General features: G+C 37.3%; 1 protein-coding gene across 7 annotated transcripts in view; it reads left to right on the forward strand.

Moving 5' to 3' along the window:
- The window catches only part of WAPL (WAPL cohesin release factor), a 100939-nt gene that overhangs the window by 42033 nt on the left and 35821 nt on the right, over window positions 1-23085 (forward strand). For all 7 annotated transcript variants that reach the window (XM_068950703.1, XM_068950704.1, XM_068950707.1 and 4 more), the window contains exons 3-4: window positions 7544-8593; window positions 15460-15578. In XM_068950703.1, coding sequence (XP_068806804.1) covers window positions 7544-8593; window positions 15460-15578 — 1169 coding nt within the window. The remainder of the gene's footprint in view (window positions 1-7543; window positions 8594-15459; window positions 15579-23085) is intronic.

Consider the following 23085-nt stretch of genomic DNA (forward strand, 5'->3'; position numbering starts at 1 on the left):
GTATTCTGTTTCCCTTTTGTAAATCACCAAAATGAAAGCTTTGCACTAGTTGCTTGTTGAACTGTTTCTTGTTCTAGGCACCTTAGCCAGGCCACTCCAAACTCTGCTGGCCTGTTACAACTGTAATAGGTAGTGCAGCTGGCTTTTACCTGGTCTGTTTTTGCCTGGTCTCTTCCTTGTGGTCTCTTGTGATTTACTGCGTGCTCCTGGGATCACACTTGCTTGTCTTGTCAACAACTGCTTTATTCTTCCAGGTGTTGGTCAGTGGATGTCACAGCTCACTATTATTTATGCCAATAACTTCCCCTTATGTTTACTTCTGTTTTTCAGAGGTGGGAAAGAAAAAATGTGTATTACCCACTACTCTGAACAGTGGAGGCTATTTCAAGTTCAGCTTTAGAAGTGCTCAGATTTTTGTGATTTTAAAACCTTTACATGTTTGTCTCTGTTTCGTTGCCATTTTTATAAACAGTGCATAGTATAAAGTCACTGGAGTCACTTAGCCAATTGCAAAGATAATTTGCCAGCTGATCTTCATGTTGGTTGTTTTAGCAATTTCTTTTTCCATCGTGACCTCCAGAAGTGAAGTTCTTGAGCTATGTGAATGGAGAGACTGCTTTGGTGTTTGTTGGTTGTTGTTGTTTTTGGGTTTTTTTTTTTTTCCCTCTTGCGTGCCTGCACTGGGAGAAGACTTGCATTAGGATCAGTAGTCGTGCTTAAGCATTCCAGCATGGCTTTTACTCTGGAAAAACTATTAGATTTCACGCTTTCTTATTTAAGACAACATATAACTAAAGATTCATGGTAAGAAGCATGCTGGAAGTTGTCTTTTTACCTTCAATTAATAATTCAAATTTGTTTCCTTGTAACATACAACATAAAACAAACTTATCTATGTATGATCCACAATTTAAAAACAACAACCCCCCCCCAAAAAACTTCTTACTCTGATAGCATTTTCTGAAAGCCTGCAATTTTATGAGGTGTTTCACTGTCTCAACAAGACTAATTATATGGGGCCTTGTGTTATGACCATGATCAAGTTAAATGTTTGGGAGTGGGGAGGTATTCCTTCCTTTTTCTTTACCACGTAACGCTATAGAGGAGTAATACTTCTAAGGGCTATTTAGGAAAGTGCTTTCAGGCAGACATTAGTTTCTTCTGAAGAAAAATCTTTTAAACCAAGGATGAGAAGTATTTTGAGTCCTTAATGAAAAAATAAAGTTGAAATCTGAGACATCTTAAAGTCAAAACTATCAGGAATGTACAGCTGAAGGAGTTAGGTGTTATTTCTCTAAAGCAAATACATTTCAAAAAAAGAAGTCTTTCAAAAGAAAAAAAAAGTCTCGAATTGCCTTTTCCTTGTTGCATCTATCTAAGAGTGACTGCTCATATTAAGTATGCATTTAAAAAAAAAAAAAAGTATGAACAGAATATTCACTTTCTATCCAGTTTGTCTAAATAAGGCAGAAAGTTCACATGCATTTCTATTTAATGTTTAAAGGTTTCTCACTAGAAAAACAGTATGATTTTGAGAATTCAGTTATATTCCTGCTGAGCTTTCTCATGTATCTAGAAGAATATAAACCATTGCTTTATGTAACTTGAGTATCTTGCAGTGTATGAATTTTAATTTTTGTCTCTAATGGTCATCTTACAAAGCTGGCCAGGACTATAATCATAATTATTTTAATATAGCTTTTGTGAAGTCTGGTTGCACGCATCAGTCTGTGGGAAAATATCTCATAATGTATTTGGTGGGAAGGAGGAGGGAAAGTTTCACTTTTTTTTTTAGTTCATCAGCAATTCTTAAGACATCTCTAGCTTGTTATTGACAAACTAGAGCATAAAATAAAGCAGGAGGTGTGTGTATATATATCTGTGGATGTTTTTCTTCTAGCCATCACGTTTAATTTGCCTGCCAGTCCTTTAGATTTGTTCTCTCATAATCTGGTAATTAAGTTCTAGAGATTTAAACAGAGCGAACAAATCATGATTACTACAGAAGACTCTTATGGTTCTTAAGTATATTGTGCTAGTAACAGGGGGGAAAAAGGCTCCAGCGGATTTTATAGTTATAGGATATTGCTGATTTGAAATTATGTGGGAGATTTCACCTGGTATAGGTGAAAAGAGCTCTTTTCAGTTGAAATTGGGAGGAGAAATTACATGCCTCTTTTGAACTATGGAAATCTAATCATTCACAAATAGTTAGTTTTTTTTATATTTTCTATGTGCTTTCCGTATCAGTAAATAAAATGACATGTTACATCTTTCCGGGAGTCTTGCTAGCTTCCGCTGTAATTGCTGTTATGGATGTATATTTTTTTAATCAAGGTTATTGGATACTGTACATATGAAAGGCTTTAGGCAAATGAGTGACTTGCAGTAATTTCTGTTATAGAAGCTTCAATTTTTTGACTACTATTGACCCATTGATGAAATGAAAATAAGAACTTGACAAAGTATTTTTTCAGAAAGTATTCCTTTAAATGTCACTGTGTAGTTTTCTACTCATGCATTATGATGATCCAGTTTTAAAGTCAAACTTTCTGTCTTGCGTACAGGAAATAGTTTACTAGTAAAATTTTCCAGCAGCCTTGCTTACCTCTTACAGATGAACACCTTTTCATTCTCCTTGTTGTTACTAAGACTTCTGAAGTACCAGGTGGTACTTTTTACAGTTCCGGTGTCTGATAGGCCCAAAATGGATGTGTGGGGGTTTTTAGCTGCCAGTTGTTGGCAGTTTTTAAGAGTGACTTTACAAGCATTGTTTAATTTCCAGCTCAGAGAGGAATAGGATGGTGTGTTTTGCTGACACTTGCTTAATCTTTTTAGAGACAGCAATTCAGAATTCTAGCCTACATATGCACATGTCTTTTTAAAATGCTTAGAGTGTACTAAGTCGGACAAAAAAAGTCTTACTGTGATATACAGGAAGAGCTGTTATGAGGTGCGTTTAATTATTAAGATTATTTTTTGAAAGTGTTTTAAATGTAGTCTTTGTTCCAAGCTAAGAATTGGCAAAACCATTTGATGGGGATAGAATGGATTTGTTATGTATTAGTCAGCTCAGATGAGCAGAGAAACTGATTTTGCTGTCTTATAAATGAAGAGAAACATGAGAAATTCAAGCCTAGAAGGACTAGGTGTATGATACCACTCAGTCTGATAGGAGTATATAATTATACAGATGTACTAATGCTTTGAATTACCTGTGTGCTTTTTTTTTTTTTTGGTGGGGACTGGTGTTGAGGAATTAATAGCTAGCTCCGCTCAGAAATTTTGTACTTGGGACTGCTGGGAACAGTGGCAGGAGAAGAAGAGCAGGAGATTGGTTAAGTGTGAGGGTGAGAGTAGGGCCACATTGTGTAGAAATTTACTAGCTTCAGTGCAGCAAGCACAGAAAAACTGAAATGGAGAAAATAGATGTGAAGAAGCATGTACTTATCGTAATGCATCTCTCAACTGATGCTTCAGTTTGTCCAAATGAGGCTGCTGCAATAAGTGAGTAGAATGTTTTGCTCCCGTAAGAGGTTACAGAAGAGTGGATGAGACTGGCTTGCTTGCTCAGTCTTACAAATATTAGGCTAATTTTAGCCCATTCTAAAATATTCTAGTGCGATTTGTAGAATAGTTTTTCAGTGTATGCAACTACAACATAAATTTGAATGATTCTTTTCGGTAAAAGTGAATTTTAGTTGTTCGTTGTTTGAATTTATTGTTACTTAATAGAATAATTAAAATATTTAACACATGTTAAAAACTTTTTTTTTTTTTTAAATAAAGGGAAATGCTGGAGTGTTCTTCTGTCTTTCTTACCAAGACCTAGTAGATGTCAGCTTTAGCTCTTAATTTCTGATAAACTAACTTCCTGGCAAAGAACTGAAAAAGTAAAGAGGTTTCAGCTGCTAAACAGTGCTCTAGAACTGATGACTCTGCAATGCATTTAAGTCTGCGAACAGAACTACAAGGAGTATATCTTAAATGAAGTGATCTTAAGTGAAAGGCATAAATATGTACTCACTACCTGAATAATACTACTTTTAAGTAGAAAAAAATCTAGACTCTAATTTGAATTTGAAAAGGTTGTGCATGAACGTATGTATTAGAGTGTAATAATGCTTTTTGTTGTGTGGTAGTAGCACAATGTAAAAATTTTTTTCAGAGTAATTGATTAAATTTCTTTGGAGACGTGCTCCTTGGTAATTTTTTCCATTAACGTTTTGGCAATGATAGTTGTGTGTGTGTGTGTGTGTGTAGTTGTATTTTTTTGGCCTCTTCAGTCTGTTTTCCAGAGTTAGTATGTTCTTCATCTTTTGTGCTTGAAAGTACAGATCAGAGCAGAGATGACGATTCAAGCTAAGATTATGCAACGTGAAATTTCAGCTTGCCTCGTCTCAAAGCAAGTTCCTGAATTATTTGGCTGTTGTGGTATAATGTACGTACGCACATGTAGCCCATTCCCTCCCAAGGAAGGAGATATTTCATCCTGTTATGAAATGCGACTTTTTAAAATCTCAAACTTCTGTGGGGTTGGAAGTCTGTTCCGTTTCCAGATATGCACACTGAAACTTCTTCCAAACAATTCAGTAAAGTATTGCTTAGACAGACATCCATATTTTAAATGTTGCTTAGATTTTTATTAATTCAAGTAAATATGCACTCCATTATGGAACAGTAGAGGTGAGGCTACAAAATAAGGCATGTTTTAGTGAGAAAGTCCTAAAAATTAAATTTTGTGAATTTAATTTGCTGCTTTTCATGCCTAAGTACTATGGTAATCTTCACCTGCCTAATAAACATTTGGGAAAAAATATGTAGTACACTGTCAAACTGTCTTTGATTATGGAAAAATTGATTTTGTTTCAGTCACTTAGATTATTGCTAACGTTATCAGATTAAAATGGGAATAACAAAGTTTCTCTTATTACATGTTGATGTTGAAACAAAGATTAATCAAGATGCCATCATGGAGATGGCTAGGACCGATGTTCTTCAGGAAAGTTAATACTACATTTCATTTAGTCTGTGAAGAGCTTTTTTATTTCTAGTTGACTGCTTGAACTTCTACAACAGGCCTCAAAGTCTGTAACCTGTTGAGTAAACTGTAGGATGATTTTCAGCAAATTCATGTTCTGAGTTTCTCTCTCTCTTCTCCCCCCCCCCCCTTTTTTTTTTTTAATTGAATCTTTCTCCCATAAAATCTGTAACTTCAGATCTTGTTCCACACAATCCATTAGGGTTGTGCGAGTTGAGTATTTTGTGTTGATTTTTAGTAGAAGCATAACAAATAGGTAGTTGGAAATTAGGCTTGCTTTATAACGTGGGTTATTTTAGATTTTTGACAGACTGTTATTGCAGTTAGGAAGTGTTCAGAACGGTTTTCAAATAGGTGAGGAAATGAGGAGCTGTTTAAACGTTCACTGTATAGCCAGGCCTAGATTGTGTGCTGTTCATAGAAGATAGTTGGTTGTGGGGTGACATTGGGTAGCACAATCTGTTCACATTTGCTGCAAAGTTACTTTGTTCTGAGCTGAGTATCGTTAGCAGCAGAATGGAAAATGGCATTCTTAGCAAGGTCCTGAGACAGTTATGAAAAGCTGTAGCAATCTCAGGACATCTTAATGTTACTTGCGTCAGAAGTAAACTTTTGCTCGGTGAGTGAACGTGTGCTGCAAAATGAAGCATGCCTGTGGTCCAAGGTAGAGGTGGGGTGGATATCTCCTGAAAGACCTGTGTGTTGTTTATGCTTGGAGGTTCTTTGGACGCTTCCTTTTTGCCCTGCAGATTGTTCTTAAGAATCCTTATCCTGCGCCCAGGACTTCGTTATTTCTTTAGCAGCATAGCCTCGGAATCAAAAGAATTTGCCAAAATTTGTGCTTGGAATAAAGATGTTACAAATGAAATAACAGGGGGCACTTGCATGCAGCGGGAAGGATAACTGCAGGGAAATAGTGAGGCTATCGATGAAGCCTTGATTTGGGCTGGAACCTCTTGATGACATTCTGACAATTGGGATGAATAGAGAGGAATTCAGTCCCTTCAGGGCAGACAGAGTTCTTGCTTATGGTGTCCTAATAATAATTTTCAGATTAAAAACAGAACTAGAGTAGACCAGGATTATTAGATACAGTTCTCTGCAGTTGTAGAGAGCTTCATAAGAGATGTCTAATCCAGCAGGGTTCACAAAATGTCAACTGTTTAGGCACAGTGAAGCAGTCTTAGGATCTGTATTAAAACACAAGAAACAAGACTTTCTATGAACGGCCACAGGAAGAAAGACCAACCAAAGACTGGTTGGAAAATTTCTATGGGAATTTCCAGGGAATTTCTATAATCCTAGGAAGTGGCTTGTGTATAACACAGCAGAGGAAAAGTGATCTCACTTAAGGAAGATTTCTTTCTGAGCTTAAGCTTACTCATGTTCCAACCAAAAACATGGACAATGGATATTTTGATAATAGAATCCTCGCCCTAGCTATGGCCTTTGATGCTTCAGAAGGCGGCAGTTGTTTTTCTGGTCCTCCTCCTTCATAAACTGAGTTTACTCGTGAAGGGTAGAAGAGAGGAAATTTTTTGACTGTCTGCAAGTATGAGGATACTCTGAAGTACAGAACTAACAGATGTTAAGTATGGCTCCATAGGTAACCCCAGAGAAACTGAATGATTAATCAACTCTTCTAGCCCTTTCTTGGGCTAAATCAGACACTATGCAACTTGTTACAAAGCTTTAATTTGCAAGTCTATTGTAGTTTCAATAGCTTGATATAAACAAGGATTTTTCTGTTGTTATTGTTAGAATGTCCTTAGCTTGTTCATGCTGGAGCAGGGACCAGTCACTGTGCCTTGAGTGTGTTGGGGTTTTTTGTTAGGTTTTTTTTTTTTTTCTTCCCTCCCTTCGAAACAATAGCAAATGTGTAATGGGAATGAAAAATTTTTTTTGGAGTGAATGTTTTAACTAAGCATAAAATACATTCATCCTGTATACAGGAAGGGAAATAATTTTTTCTAACTAGAAAATGCTGTAGAATCACTCTTTACCACTAATTGTTAATTGTAAGTCACTTGCGTGTGAGACAGACTGAATGCTGTTTTGACTTTTTTGAATGCTTTATTGCAGACTTTTCTCCTTTTTATGTAGATTGTATAGATAAATAACTGGTTGTATTTAGGATTTACTGTTTAGTTACCTTGATGTATGTTTTGTCAAAATGACGCTTATTTCAAGATGATATGTTTTTTTGCTATTGACAGTAGGAAGATTTTATTACTAGTAAAGGAAGTTTATCTTCCTAAATCTAGGAAGATTTTATTATTAGTAAAAATTTTAAACTGGAAGGTTGAGAAAGTGTGTCAGTATAAATCGGGAGAATAAGGACCCCTTTAGTGTGTTCTGTCATTGAGCAGTGAGTATTTCCTGTGTTATGCTGCGACTTCCCAAAGTTGCCTGTAAGGGTGGTGATTCCCACTTCCCCCCCCCCCCCCCCCCGCCCTGCCCCGCCCCGTGCTTTTTTGGTAATAAGTTTGTCTTTTCTTGTAGATAAAATGCAGAACTTTAATGAAGATAATGAGAAGAACAGTCACTTCATCTGTGAGAATGCTGAAGACAATAACAAAACCAGTGCTGAAACTACAGACGTTTCTGGATACAACATTGAAGCCAAGGACTTGCCCGATTCTTGGGATTCCCATATCGGGAAAGCAGCAGACTCTCCGTCAGAAACATCTCAGACTAAGGGGCCATTAAGAACTCACTTGTATGAATGGGAGGATGAAACTGAAGACACCAGAACTGGAGAGTACGTATTAGATTTTGACAATGAACATCTCTCGGAGATGAAGAGCAAGGATGAGGAGTACGACAAAGAAGATACTGAAAATCCAAAGGAAGCCATTAGCGAAGAACTTGTGCAAACTATTCCTAGGCCAAGCAACTGTAGGACGTATTGTAGATCCAACAAAGCAAAACCACAGGGGGCAACAAATTTTGACAAGCTAATGGATGGCACTAGTCAGTCTTTATCCAAAGCAAACAATGACTCAAATAACGATGGTCTGAACCCCGCAAGAAAAATGTCTTTAAGTAGTGGGACCAGTTTTAGAGGGACGGTTGGACGGACTAGAGACTACACTGTTCTACATCCATCGTGCTTATCAGTTTGTAATGTCACTATACAGGATACCATGGAACGAATTGATGAATTTACCACAGCGACTCCTACCGACTTGGGAGAAGCTGGACGTTTAAGAAAGAAAGCAGACATTGCTACTACAAAAACTGCAACCAGATTTCGACCAAGCAATACCAAATCCAAAAAGGATGTCAAATTAGAGTTTTTTGGGTTTGATGATCAAGATGAGGGAGGGGGAGATGAAGGCGCCTCTAGAAGTTCTGGAAGTTCCAATTACAAAATTAAGTACTTTGGGTTTGATGACTTGAGTGAAAGTGAGGATGAAGATGAAGAATGGCAGTTAGCAGAAAGAAAAGCTAATAAAAAACGAAGTAGAACTGCACCATCTTCCTCCCTACAGTCAACCTCTGAGGGCAATGAAAACTGTTCCCAGGATAGCCAGCTCAGTACTAGTGCAGGTAAGCAGAACTCTTCTGAGATACGTATTTAAACTTTTAAATTTAGTTGATCTTTATATTTTGTTCTTTTTACCTAAGAGTTTGCCAATCAGTATCACTGACTTGGAAATCTAAAAGTTAACTCGACTTATTTCTGCTATGATCTTGTCTCGTGTTCTGTAGTTGTCTTGAAGAATACTTTGTACCCCTTGATCTCATGCCGCAGGCAGAGACCTTTCTTTTTTAAAGTAAGGTTCTTCCCTTTTTGTCATGTTGGGTGTACAGTAGCTCTCCCTGGAAGGCAGAGATCCTTCCACAGAAGCCCCACATCAAGCCAAAATGACTGAGGAGTGCACAAATTTTTGATTGAAATTCTACAATTTATATTAGAGAAATGTCTATGTAAATGCCACTTCAAGATTTGAAATATGTATATATTTTTTCCTTTCTGTGCTGTTGAACTTATTTGTAAACAGATTGGAACTTTCTTCAGTTCTATCTTAGTTGACGATGCTGAACTCAAGGGAGAGAGGCTATTGGGATCCCAGAAACTCCAGTGAGCTGCTCATGCTTCCTTTAAGTGATGACTGGCTTTCTGCATGTTCAATCACTTTTGCTTCCAGTTTTCGGCAGCAAAGCTGGTATTTCCATCTTCTGTATAGGTTAAATATATAATTGTTTAGATAGTATTTGAACAAGTTCTGGTGTATGAGTGCTTTTGAAAAATTAGGCCATCTCTTGATGGTCTGCGGGTCCCATGTAATGAATTTGATTGAGGTCAAGGTGTGTTTTTAGCAAAGAAGAAAGGGAATAACTTTGAAGGGTGTCTTTCAGCTTTTTTTTTTTTTTTTTTTTTTTTTTTTTTGAAGAAGCCTAATACTAAAGGGCCATGTCTGTAGGAATAGGCATTTCAAATCACTTCTGTTCTAGGGAGCCTTTTGTCCTTCCACTCTGAAGCATGAAGCAACAGAGGAGTTTTTATCCCTTCACGGAAATTATTGTAATTTTAAGACTTTGGCAAGAAGTGTTTCATTGCAGTGAGGAGAGGGGAGGATTCAACTGTAGCCTTGCAAACACCGGAAAGCTGTTTTTCCTTCAAATAGCTTCTGCTACTATGATCAAGAAATAAAATTTCCAGGAAGAATGTTCATGTCTGCTGTTCTAGTTACAGCTTTCCCTAAAGAATAGCGTTGTCTGCTAGACCTTTTAGTCAAAGGTATATGTATTTGCTAATGTTTTTGAGTTTTAAAAGGACTAACTTGATACTAGGGTTATTTGGGAAGATTCTGTTTGTAAACAAGAAGCTTGCATTTGTTCTCAAAATTTTTTAGTTCTGGTGAGATGCTTGCGTTTCAGTCTCTGTGGAAAATGGGTTTGCCTTACAGGGCTGCTTCTGCAGTGTTCCAGCCGAGCTCCTCTGCCAGACTAGCCTGTGTTTGCTCGGACCTTTATTCCAAGGGGAAAAAATCCCCCTTACACAATTAATGCAGTTGAGATGCTAATCCATCAAATAATCCTTTTAGCTGCTGTTCTCTGGAGTCTGAAAATATCTTCAGTTTGTGTTCAACACTACGTTCACCAGAGAGATTATTATACTCTTATCTATCACAGAATTCTGTGAAGTGTTTTCCTAAGAGAATCCCATGGCACAGGTAGATGTAAATTTGTGTTTTTGTTAGTGCCTTAAACGTAGCTGTGCAGCTCTCAGGTAAGAGCTGGCTCTCAGTACCCCAATTGAGATATACTTTTCCTTTTATTTTTGTGTCTCCTTTGCTCACTTGATTCCTGTTTTGGGACATTGTATCCAGGTGAGATTTGACGTGCATTCTTTTTCTGAAAATCCAGCGGGTGACTTGAAGTTTATTCCCTGACTCATCGTACAGTTCCTAGTGCAATCTGTGTAGTACAGATTAGACAGGGAGCCTGATGTCACCGTAACATTTGTAAGCCTCTTGGGCACGTTTATTGTTGTCTTCTCTTGGACCTTTCACAGTCTTGAGTATCAATGACAGCTCAGAACATCCATATTAAAGTCCTTAAATATAATAATGGATTTATTCTGAGTCTCTGAGAATTTAACAAAGACTTCTGGATCTAAACCTGAAGATGGGGTAAAAATGCGTGTCGTCGTTGTGAGGCATCTCCTTTACGTACTGAAGAAAAGCCACTCCTGCATCCATGGAGAATGCAGGTGTTGGATCGAAGAAAAAGCTTTGAGAACCTCTTGCAAAATAGTTTTTGCCCCCGAAATTGCAAACAGTGCTGAAAGGTGGTAATTCTACCCCAGTGAATCTTGTGCTATTCTTTTTAGTACTAATGAATAGACCCACAGATAAAAATCCAGTGTACCAACTCCAAGTTGGCAAGTTAGGTACCAGATTACCTCTCTGGTTTCCAGCCCTGGAAGTTATTAGGCAGATTTGTTGTTCCCTTTGTATTTTAGTTTATAGAAACGCAGAAACACGTGGCCAATAGTGTATTCATTCCCTTGGTGGTAATCTGTATCTCACTTCAGATTTTCACAGAATTTAAATTAATTTCTCCTGAGGAACTACCAATTAATGAAGAGATTGTAAAACAAGTCAGCGTTGGTGGCTGACTAATGCCGGTAGCTCAAAGAATAAGACAATTGGACGATTTCAAAGTCTTTGTGTTTAAAATATCTCCAAGAGAAGATGTGGACACGTAATCATGCTTTTTATTTTTTTTAATTATTATTATTATTTTTTTAAGATAATGATGAGAAGGTGGGATCACCCAAAGAACATAACTCAGTTTTTACAGAGGGACATAAAATTCGTTATCTGGTGGAAAGAGTAATGTATTGAGGTATGGTTAATACAGATCATTCAAAGGACTTAAAGGCATGGCAAAGCTATGAGGCCTTTTCCTCTGTGAAGCTTTAGTGAAACAATCTCCTATGTTATTTTATCAATATGGGAGAAAAATCTTTCCTATGTACTGCAAATATAAGAATCCTAGGCCCTTTGAAATCTCCCATGTAGTTTACTGAGGTGTAAACTGCCCTGTCAACTCCAAATATTAGTAGGCATGAATTCTGAAAGGAGCTTCTTAGTTTTTCTTATTCCACCACTTCTTCTAAGTGTGGTGGTGTTTTTTCCTTTTAATTTTTGGCTGCCTTTCGCTGAACTATCTTCTGTACTGTTCATTTGATAGGCTTGCCTGCTGAAATCTATTTCATAGAGACGCTCTGGCCTTTACGTTCCTAGATGCTTTTCGTACACTTTTTTTTTTTTTTTAATGGCACTTCATAACTTTTATGAGCCTTGAGATTTTTAGTGAAGCTTTGAGTTCTAGTTAAAATTTCTACTTTTTTCAGTTGCAATCTAAAATTCTCTCACATATCGGTGTAGCAGCCCGATGAAGCAAAGGCCTCTTGCTCATGAGCCTCCCAGCTGCGATCTGCCAGAATACCAGGGGCTAAAAATACTGGTTAAACTTTACTAGATATAAAACCTATTGGTCTGAAACAGTACCCGTGTCATTTTAGTAGAGTCATCCTGTGTTCTGGCTGCTGAAGAGAAGCTTTTGACACCAAAGGAGAATGTCTTAATTATTTGACTATGTTAATCGATGGAGAGTAGCGTCCAAGGGGAATGGGGAGCTAATCAGAAGGAAACGTGAAACTTAACCGAAAAGAAATCTAAGTTTCCGTCCCCTACGTTTTGGGAACAATATTATACTTACGGAAATACCTGCTACCAGTTTGCCGTCCTTCTTCTGAAGACCTTGTTACAGTGTTCAGTAGTTTGGGTGGTCAGTAAGATTCTAATATATTGTGACCTTGTAGACCCCGGAATGTTTCGTTTCCCAGCTGCTCTGCTGGGGCATGTTAATACTCACTTTACTATGTTTCTTTTGGCCAATGACAATAAAATTGTTACAGAAAGTGGCAAACAAAAAAAAAATGTGAAAAAGGCTCTGACTAAACATTTGCTTATCTTAATATAGCTTGGCAGAAATAGGATGGCACAATTGTCCTAAAACGTTTCCCTCAAGGAACATATAAATACCTTTCTCCTTTAACATGCTTGTTTTTATCTGCCTTATGTCCTTCTTTACTATATATCCCTTAAGCAGTAATGAAGATCTGCTGTGTTCTTGATTTAAATCATAGTAGCAGTTACTGTTGTAAGTATTGCAGCTTAACGTTTTGCTTTGTAAATCAGTTCTGATACATAACTGAACACATACATCATGCGCTCATCCTCTTTTCAGTGACCAAAAGGAGATTCCTACGGTCTTTATGGATAATAAAATAGCTTTTGTATATCAGCATATCTAGTACTCAGTTTGCTTATGATGAGCAAATTCACCTCCCCCCCACCCCCCGTCCCCCAAAACACTTTTTTCTTCTTTCCTTACATCTCTGCAAAACTCAGTCACCTTAATAGGGTCAACTTTTTTAGCCAGCTAAGAGTACATCAAAGTCCTCAAAGGCAGTGTCCCATTTGGACTTGAAAAATCTTTAGCAGAATTACTGTCAGACTCTAAAATAAACCTGGATGGTTTTCCTTAAGAAACTAGGCTTTTTGCTTTTACTGTGGTGTTGCTTCTAGTTAATCTTTGAACTTCTTTCTGATTTTAACCAAGTCTGACAAATGACCTCAAAGACATTAAATGTCTTGAAGATGGTTGGAGAGAGAAGAAAAGGTGTTATGTGTTTGCCTACTAAGAGGCCAATATGATTCTCTCTTTTGCTTTTTAGGCATTGCAAAATCCATAGAAGAGAGAGCCAGTGGAAAAGTCTTTGTTAGTGTCAGTGCTTAACAAAAACTACTCTTGGCTCAGTTAATATTAAGAAAAGATGTCGTTTTCCATTTAGTTTATGTTTGAGAATCTGGTGTATGTATGCAAAGTGCTTTTAGGATACCTAGAAGGCTGCAGAGAACATTACCCAAATAAAAGCATTCCAGATAATCTTGTGAAACTAATTGCAAAAGTATTTAAGATACTGAAAGCATCAAAAGATGCAAATTTATTATATGATAAGTAGAGTTAAAACTTCTTAATCAAAAATGTTTCTTTTGAGTTGAAAGTTATCTATGTGGGATAGTTCAGTATCACATAGGAGTAGAATTCAAAGGAAGGAGCTTAGATGACTTTAAAATTACAGTTGAGGAGCTATAGAGCACTACTAATAAGCACTGTACCAGCTCCAAGTCATAGTGCAAGGAACAAATTGTAATGGTGATTTGATGTGTGAAAAAACATCTTGTGTTTCTAGAGCGATTTGCATGTTTGTAATTACTGTGGTAAATGAATTCTTTTTTAGCTTCTAATCTGAAATAGTGGAGGGAGCAGGTATCCAGGTCTGTTGTTTTGTTTGACTTTGGGAATTGCATTCAGGGTCTGGCTTCTTCAGAAGTATTTCCAGAATTTGTGAGGAGGTACGTCCAAGCAATTTGATTCAACTCCTTTAATTGATTAGTTCCAATGAAGGCCTGGGCTGACTTTTATGCAGATTTGGAAGCAGTTTTGCTTTTAGTTTAATGGTAGACTAATAGGGGGGCAGGGAGCAGACCAATTACTAATGTTATCAAAATGTCTCTTAGGAGGTCGGTTAGTTTTAAAAGCCCCATTCGTGTCATATTCTTACGCCCTTGTGCTGGCATTGTATGACTGAGCAGAAAGCCATTGTGCTGGGGTGGGAGAGGCTGATTCCCGTCGGTGCCCCGTGGTGTGTCCTGCCTGCCCTGGCCTTGACAGAGCTGCTGAGATGGACTACCATTTAAAATACATTTAGGCCTTATTTTAAGAATACTTGTATTCTCCAGCTTCTTAGACTATAACAAGATATGCAGCTATTTTCAAACGAGGTAAGGTTTGTGTACTTGCAAGTGCATTTTGAAATCCACTTGCCTCTGTTTAGGGATCATTTGGTTTGCTTTCGATTGCCTCCTCACCTAGGAATTTGACCAGACCTGTTTACTGGATATGTGTGCGCTTGGAAAGCTGTAGTTAAAATGGAGTAACTGATCCAACCCGCTTGTATGTTTGCAATGCAATTTAGAGTAGCAGCAGCTTCTTTGGAGTAGATCAGTTTTCTAAACTGTTTTAAAGATGAAATAGTGCTTTGCTCTGCCCGTCTGTTTCCTTTTTGAAATGTATGGTTACTTCTGGTCTGTGCCAAATAAAAGAACGTAAGTTATTCTCTAAGGGATGATGCTTCAAATGAAAGACAGGTTCAAAGAAAAAAAAATAGGACAAGATTTAGTTAGAGCAGTGAATTGGAAGCTTACAGTCCAAAACTGAGGAGTAGAAATACTGGTGAGACAATTACTAAGTATATTGACAGGCTCTTCCAGCAGTCACTTCTAGCTGGCTCCTGTCTGAACTGATGCCTGCAATTGTTCTTACGTTGTTTGCAGAAGAATAAGCAGATATAAACATGCTGCCTTCATGAGAAATGAGCAAGATCAATTCTTTAGTCCTGTAGTCGCAGTAGGAAAGTTTCTTCTTCTAACTGCGCTTCTGAAGAGTCCCATCTACCATTTAATTCATTTGCTCAGAATTGTGGCTATGAGCCATAACAGGCACGTGAACCTGGGGGTTCACAGGAGTACATATGTGGAATGGGGAAATAACTTCAATTTGATAGGATAGGGAAAAATGTTACAGAAATTGTGACAGTGTATGTTGTTATGATATTATCTACGTATTAGGACAATCCAGTCAGTAAACCTCAGCTCCATTCAGGGCTATTTCTGATTGAATTTAAAAATGATTTTATGTCTGAAGGTTATATTTGAGTATTATATAAGTTCAGAAGCTATAGATGTGGAAACTTCGGATGCAAGAAACACTGTAGCAGTTCAACAACTTCCTTTATGATTGTGTTTTATGCTTATCTTTATCTTTTACAGATCTTCTGGAGTTTTCAGAGGATGCATCTGGTGTGCCCGAAGGCAATAAAAAGTCCACAAATAAACAAGGTGATAAATCTAAGGAAAACACCAGGAAGATTTTTAGTGGGCCAAAGCGGGTGAGTAATAATGCTTCTAGGCCAAGATAAAGCTCTTACTTTACTTAACTCCTCAGTGTTAAATTTTCTGCTTATATATGTAACAGGGCTTTTGCCCCAGTATGTATCTGCATTTGAGATAATCTGTTGACTTTTACTTTTAAGATTACACTTTACGTAAAACCTTCAAGTGCAAAACTTTTTGTATTGATTACTGAGAATTTCGCTTTCCAGATGCAAGTCTGAGATCAAGGACTGCGTAATGGTAGTTCTTTCCCTTCTAGATTGTTGTTAAAGCACCATTACACGCTATGTGGTGTTTTCCTTTCCCCATTCTTCAAGAAAAATATATCATGTTACAGGACTGAAGTTGGAAGCTTGAATTTGGCATGGATATAGTCTTTGTAAGGACTAGCGCCTTTGATTGATTGGCATATGGAGTAGTTAGATGCTTTTAATTAGAGGGGGGAAAAAAAAGAAAAGAAACCTTAGACCCGTAGCACCCACCCCACACCCCCAAACTTTGTATTAGGTATGGATTTGCCCTTTCATATTGCAAATGAAGCTTATTCCTTTTGCCAATGCTAGGTGTCTTTTTTTTGTATCTGATAGTATACATAACTCAGTGTTTTGATGTTTTTAAAGATACATGTACTAAGAAAGTTGTATTTATCTATTAGGTGAAGCTTTGCAATAGTAAGATCCATGTGATTTCTATTCAGTGAATTTTTTTCTTACTTGATCGTCCAGGATACCCATTTCTAAAGCTTAAGGCCTTTTCATAGGCTTTTTGCAAAATGAGTTCGCGTTATCTGGTGAAGAGATTTAGCTCTCTTACCATTGTGGCAGTTCAAAACTGGTGTAATAAGGGAAAGGAGAAACTAGAGAGGGAAATACAATTGCATTTCTCGTTTACCCTTGAGTTCCTTCGGGTTTGGAAGACCTAGCAATTGCACATTAAAATAGAAATGTTTTTATATGCAGAGGAATGTGTTCAATAGTTTAAAAGTTCTAAGTATTTTTAAAACAATACTTTCCTTTGTCATTTTTTTCCTTAAAAAAAATATCCTAATGGTTATGTTTTTCATAAAGGTATCTGGATACTGAATCTTGTACTGTGGCTTCACTTGAAGTTAGGTTTTAAGGTTCCCCCCTCCCCCCTCCCCTTCCCAGAACTGAAAGTTTAGGGTGTTTTTTTGTTCTTATTTTTTTTTTTATGTCCTGAGCTATCTTGATGTATAATCATTTTTCCATTTAAAAATGTGGGTTTGCGGGCGAATGAAGGATGGCCAATTTGTTAACATTTCTCAAAGTATGCAAGGGAAACGTGACCAATGAGCACTTTCAGTTGTGTTGCCCTTTTGAGAAGTGTTATTTCTCGTGACTTCATGACTTTGAACAGAACGTGGAACTGTTAGTCACTACCTCTTGCCTTCAGGTTTTGAAGGTAGGCTACCAATGGGTGAGGCAGATGTTTTCAGAAGAACTTAAATAGTAATTTTTGAAGGTTATAATTTGTCAGCTTCTGCTGGTTAAATAATAATTTTTTTTTTTTTTAAATCAGAGCTTTCTGTTGGAGAACGGGTCACAGTAGACTGGGAGACAGAAGTACAGGGAATGTGACTTTAACTGTAGCTGTCTTGTTTTATTTTTCAGCAGCACAAAACAGCTGTAGGTGTTCTGGTGAATATGGATTTTTAAAAACTTTTTTGTATTAATGTGCTTCAACTTTTTACACGTGAAATACTTGAGGGTTTATATAAAAATAATTAATCTTGAATATATTTATCAGGAAATTAGGCTAAAAACCTTACAGCAATATCCTACTATAAATATATATTAAAAAAAGACTGAAAAACATCTAGAAAATTCACGCTTGGGAATAAACTTAATTGAAGTGGAAGATATAAGAATTAAACAGCGTTTTTGACCCTGTAGTGATGGAATTGATATACAAGTAGAAATGCCTGTAATTGTACTTCAGTTTTAAACTTGAATGTTCTATAATCATATAGTTATTGCATGGAGCTACTGGGGAAAAAAAATATTTATGAAGCCTGCTTTGGGAGTAGATTAGAGACGCTGTAATTATCTTCCTAAATTGTAGATATGAACTCTTAATCTCAATTCTATTTTAATGAAATTCTTTTTGTAAGAATAAAAAAAAAAATCATCTGAAAGCCTTAACCTGAAAAATAACTACCTGATCTAAAAAGGGATCTGTAAAACTTCTTGTACTATTTCATTACCTTATTTATTTATCTTTTTCTTGTGGCAACTAGCAGATGTTATTTTTTGCTAGGTGGTGATGTTAGAGGTATGACCCTTTGGGTCACATTGAGCTGAAAAGGAGAGAGAGCTCAAATTCTCGGGAAGCAAGAGGTGATGTGGTTTAAAATTCAGTAAATCCAGAAAGCGGATTCGCCCTCCAGCACCCCCATTTGTATTTAGCAGCGCTCTCACTATTAACTCCTGTTAATGGTTTTGAAATCTGACCATTACACTGTAATGTTAGAGTCCAGTTCTTGAAATTTTTAGCATCTGTGTTGTAAAAGATTATAGACGTTAATGGCTAACTTCTCACATTAATAGTGAATAACAGTGTTTCTAAAAACTGCTCTTAAATAAATGTAGGGAGTTTCATTGGAGTCTTTGACTATTCATACAGATAATAATGAGCATAAAAGTTGCAGCAGCATGTATGTTATGTTAGGGATGTAAAGTTTCAACCTGAATTAATTCTACTTTTAAAGGTGATTTAAATCTCTTTATCCTGCGTCTGAGTTGCAGGGAAAATATTATGTTCTGTAGCAGCATAATTATGTACTTAAAGTACATAAACATTGGCATTACTTGACTCCCAAATTATGGGTGTGAAGCATGAATGAGTAGCATTTGCAAAAGTTTGTTTGCAGCTGTTGAAGTTTAAAAATTTTAATTAAATTAGCTCAGCATCTTGCTCCCTAGCAAATAAGTTTAGGAACCCTATATGGCTGTGATAAACCTTTGGACCTTTACAGCTTAATCCTCCTCCTACAGAGGAATCGTTCTCAGTTATCAGGCAAAATAAGGTGTGCAAGAAGTCTTTTTTGTTGCTATGGTATGACTCTAGTCCGACTAAAGACTTGAAAATCCAAAGAAGCAGCCATAAAAATTCTTTCCTGAGATCTCTTCCTCCTGCCTTTTCACCACAAGGCTCAGACAGAGCGAGCAAATGAGGAAAACCAGTTTTTTTGTAGGAATAATTTGAAACAGTTGTAAATGGTCTAATGCCAACTATCCGTGCCTCTAAATAAGACCCTGGGGGGGAAAAACAAAAAAGATTTAAATAGTGACGTTAAAGAGAAATAGTCTATCCCCAAACTTAATCTTGTGTTTATAGTTCTAGAAATTGACGAGTGCTTCTCTGGTGTTTAGGGCCAGAACTACGCTTGCAGTCAGTGTTTCCGTTGCCCCTCGCATTTCATTCAGGAGCATCAGATCCTCTGAAGCGCAGATTGTTTTGGGGAAGGCACTCTGTTCTTCAGCTTGCAGTGTCCGGTCAGAGGAATCAGCGTGCTGATCCTAGTTCTGCCTGTGGCACAGAAAGCCAGCCTAAGCAAGGTGAATACTGACTACCTGGGAACGTTCCGAGGTCTGAACGTAAATAGAGTTGCTCTTCCACTCGGCTACAAGGGTAGGGAGCCTTTCAGCTTTAAGCAAGGCTGGGGAGAGACCATAATCCTTGCATTAGTGCTGCTAAGCCAGACGGAAGACTGGCTTACTGCCTTTGCATGAGGTGAGGCAAAGGAGGTAAAATGGAAAAGTGTGAAATCTTCCAAGTAAACATACCTAAAGGCATTCTCTGCTTTTTCTCAGATGGGGGCCCAATAGCATAAAATTTCAAGATGTTGGATCAGTACTATGTCAGGATTTTGTTTATTCTATGCCTTAGAATTAGTTAACTTTAAAAATGAGTCTTCTGGAGTTAATTTCTTAGCTGTCGCTATTTTTTTTGCACTGAGTACCTTTCATAATGTTTTTGTGCTAGCATTGACAGAATGCAACTTAGCATCTGTAAACTCCTGAAATTTTCTGGGAAGGATTAAAAAGTATACTTTGAGATTAGTGAAGTGAGGAAGAGAGTGTACATCATATGGACTGTCTGTCTTCCTGACTCATGGACTAATGCTCAAATTAAAACTAGTAATATTAGTCCATTGCTTAATGACTTCTGGTGTCGGTTAGTCACATGACTTCAGTTAAAATTTATGTACTTCCCTTAATTCCCATGGTGAAAGTGGGTAGTTAAATGCTTATTAAAAAAGCTAACTTAAATATATTCTCTTGTTTTAATAAGGTCATCTTAAAATAAGGTGAAATTTTTCTAAACTCCAGTGTCCTACCTCTAGAAAATCTATCTATTCTGCAACTTTGTAAACACTTCTTCTGTGCGCCCACAGTGAGAGGAAGAACATTATAGCAGTGTGCTTTTTCTCTCATTGTGTACCTGTTGTATTGTATAGGAAAAGGTATGGAAAAATGTCTTTACCACTGACTTGAGTGTCACATTGTTTCCCTTGGGCCACTGACTCAAGTATTGAATGAAGGGTTTTCCTGTGCAAAGCACTTTGTTGCACTGTTTCCAATAGTGGCGGTATCTTAAAGTTATTTCACTAGTGTGGAGTGCGCTAGCTGGAAAAAGTTGGGATCTTGTTGCGCTAGGCTTAAAAAAGATGGTAAGGAATGATTTTGTCTGAAAAAGTATATTGGCATAGGTATTTGTTTGAGCTGCCTTTGCTCTCCTTTTGCCCCGCCTGCTCACCCTTGTCCCCTTGTTTCTACAGTTTGACAAGGCTGTGTATTGAACTAAATTAAGGAACTGATCTGTGTTTAAAAAATAGCCCTCTGATGGGAAGTATCTAGTATGAATCCTAGTCTGATTCACCAGGATACTGTAAAAACAATTGCATCCCCTCAGCTGAGGGAACAGTAGAAGGAGGATTACGTCGTCTTAACCTGGTTAAGTCAACATTGCAACTGAGAAATGCTCACTAAACACAGCTGGCGTTAGAAGGATTACACGTATTACTTTGATCAAGTGACGTTAATAGAGTTAGTCATGACAGCAGTACAGTAGTGTTGAATACGTGAGTGAAATCACTGCCGAATTCAGACCTGCCTTAGCCAAAAGGTTGCTTGTGAACTCTGTGGCCAAAATGAAATTTGGTTCAGTTATCCCTATGATCACTGCTCTTCATATTTTATTCAAGCTTTACAAATAACTGCTGTGCTGTATGTCCAGCGAAGTGCAGAAATGCATGCGCGTTTTCAAACTATTTTTTGTTGTTGTTCATAGGCCAGTTTGAAGGATGTATCAAATCACTGGTGTATGAAGAGTACTAGTTTCCAGTTAGACTGGCTGTCTAACTGTTTGCTGAACCTGCAAAAAGATTTTTTTCTTCTTTTGCATAACTTCAGTTTGATCTGAAAATAGTACGTAGTTCATAATTTAATTGCATCTTCCTTGTCTTGTCTCTTCATGAGTTGGTTATCTTGAGTTGTCATGTTCCTATTACAAATTTTAGGTGCTGTGAGGATTTGTCAGTCCTTGAAAATAAAGCTTACATGTGGTTCTTTTGCTATTAATAGGATTTGTTGCGATGCAAGTTTAAGGGTATAACCAATGAGGTCTTTAACAGGTAAAAGCTTTTTCCATGGATGCTTCATACTGAGTGGAAGAACGTGTACGTATTAGCTTGAGAACAAACGCTGTGTCTAGGTTTCCTCAAGTCCAAGATGAAATACTTGTACCCAATCTTTGAAAATCTTTCAAAGTTGAAGAAGAAACCATGGCTCTCGATTTGACTTAATAATCTTAAGGCTAATATGACAATGATGTGTGCGGGAGGGGGAAAGAAACTAGGCTGTGCTGTGATCTATAGTTTTTGCACTGAACTTGTATTATACTTCACAATAGATTTTTATCAAAGACATCCTGCAAGTAACATTTATTTTTGCTTGCTTCCAAATGAATTTTCCTTTCCCTGAGTTAAATTGAGATTAAAAAAAAAAAAAAAATTAGAATTGAAGTTTAACTTAAATGAGGATCATTCTCTCTTAAATGCACCGCCTCAGTTTTTTACAGATAATTATTACCCGTAGCTTATTTTAAATAGTCTTTGAGAAGCAGCAGTGGAAGCCCAGTTCTAAAATTGTGCTATGTCAGTTGCAGTCCTTTCCACAAAGTTTTTAGTAGGACCAGAGTATATTAGTCAGAACTAATTTTAGAGAGCTGCTCATTTACCTTAGTTACTATTACTTGAGAATGTTTCTGCATACTAAATGTTTAACTTGCATAACCATTAGGAAAAGTGTGCCCTACAAAAGGGAGGAACAGTGGCAACAAAGCGTTTTCTGTGGCGTAAACCAACTGATATTACACACATTAAAGTGCTGTTTGCCTCCTAATTTAGAAAAAATACGTTTTATTGATAGGAAAGATTGACTATAGTCATCTCGACTGTTGAGTTGAATTTTGATAATCAAAAGTCTTTAAAGTGTCTGACTTGTATCAGCTTAGCTTGAGAGACTGTCATTAAGCCAGCAGTCTTTTTTTGTCAGCAGTTTGACAAACAGTGGTGATCCAGTCTGACAACCTGTGACAGCATGTTGCTGCTTCTGTGGTATGGTCCTTTCATTTACTAGTTTCGGCAGATCATCTGTCAGAAGCACGGTCCTGAACCGAAGTGTTTGTGGATTTTTGTCCAAAAATCACTTGTTAGAATGGTACGTGACTGATAAGATGCTTTAACTGCTGGCCAGTAATAAACAGCTTGTGTATTTTAAGCAACCTTTATATTGCTGGAATAAAAGTGATATTTGTTAAATTGATTTGTTAAAGCTGAAGTTTCATATTAAAATCATTATTTCACTTAACGTTTGCAAAACCAGATTCTTCTGTAAGCAAATTTATTTAATACTGGCTTCCTATTGGTTGCCATTGGGGTTTTTTTTTTTTTTTTTTTCCTCTTTTAATAGTCCAAAAGCGCCTTTTAAAGCTAGAGTTAAACCAGATTCTAATCAGGACTGGCTGATTTTTAGATTAGTCACCTCATTTGAGGAGTGAAGTAGCGCCTGTAACTTTAGTGTATTGAGTTGGAGCATAAAACCTTGAAGGGATGAAAGCAAATGTCAGGAGCTGGTCTATTAATTGTTTGCTACTCAAAATCATTGTCTTTCCACTCTGTGATGCTCCTGTGATGAGGAAAGGTTGTTCCACGCTGCAGCAGTTGCAGAGCCGAGATCCTACCCGCAGGCAGAGCTGCTTCCTTTCAGTCCTCCACATGCAGCTGTTACTCAGAACCGCTGTAGTGCGTTCCTTCTCCCATGCAGTGTCTAGAAAGGTGTTATCAGTTGAGATGCTGCTTGTCCTGAAAACGGTAGGCATGTGAAGTGTGGCATGAAGGTGACAGAGGCTACCTTCTCGTAGAAGGAAGAGGAACAAGTTATAAGTAAGCGTGGAAAAACTTATCTCCTTGTGTGCACG

The sequence above is a fragment of the Struthio camelus genome, chromosome 7, assembly GCF_040807025.1.
Source record: "Struthio camelus isolate bStrCam1 chromosome 7, bStrCam1.hap1, whole genome shotgun sequence".
NCBI lineage: Eukaryota > Metazoa > Chordata > Aves > Struthioniformes > Struthionidae > Struthio > Struthio camelus.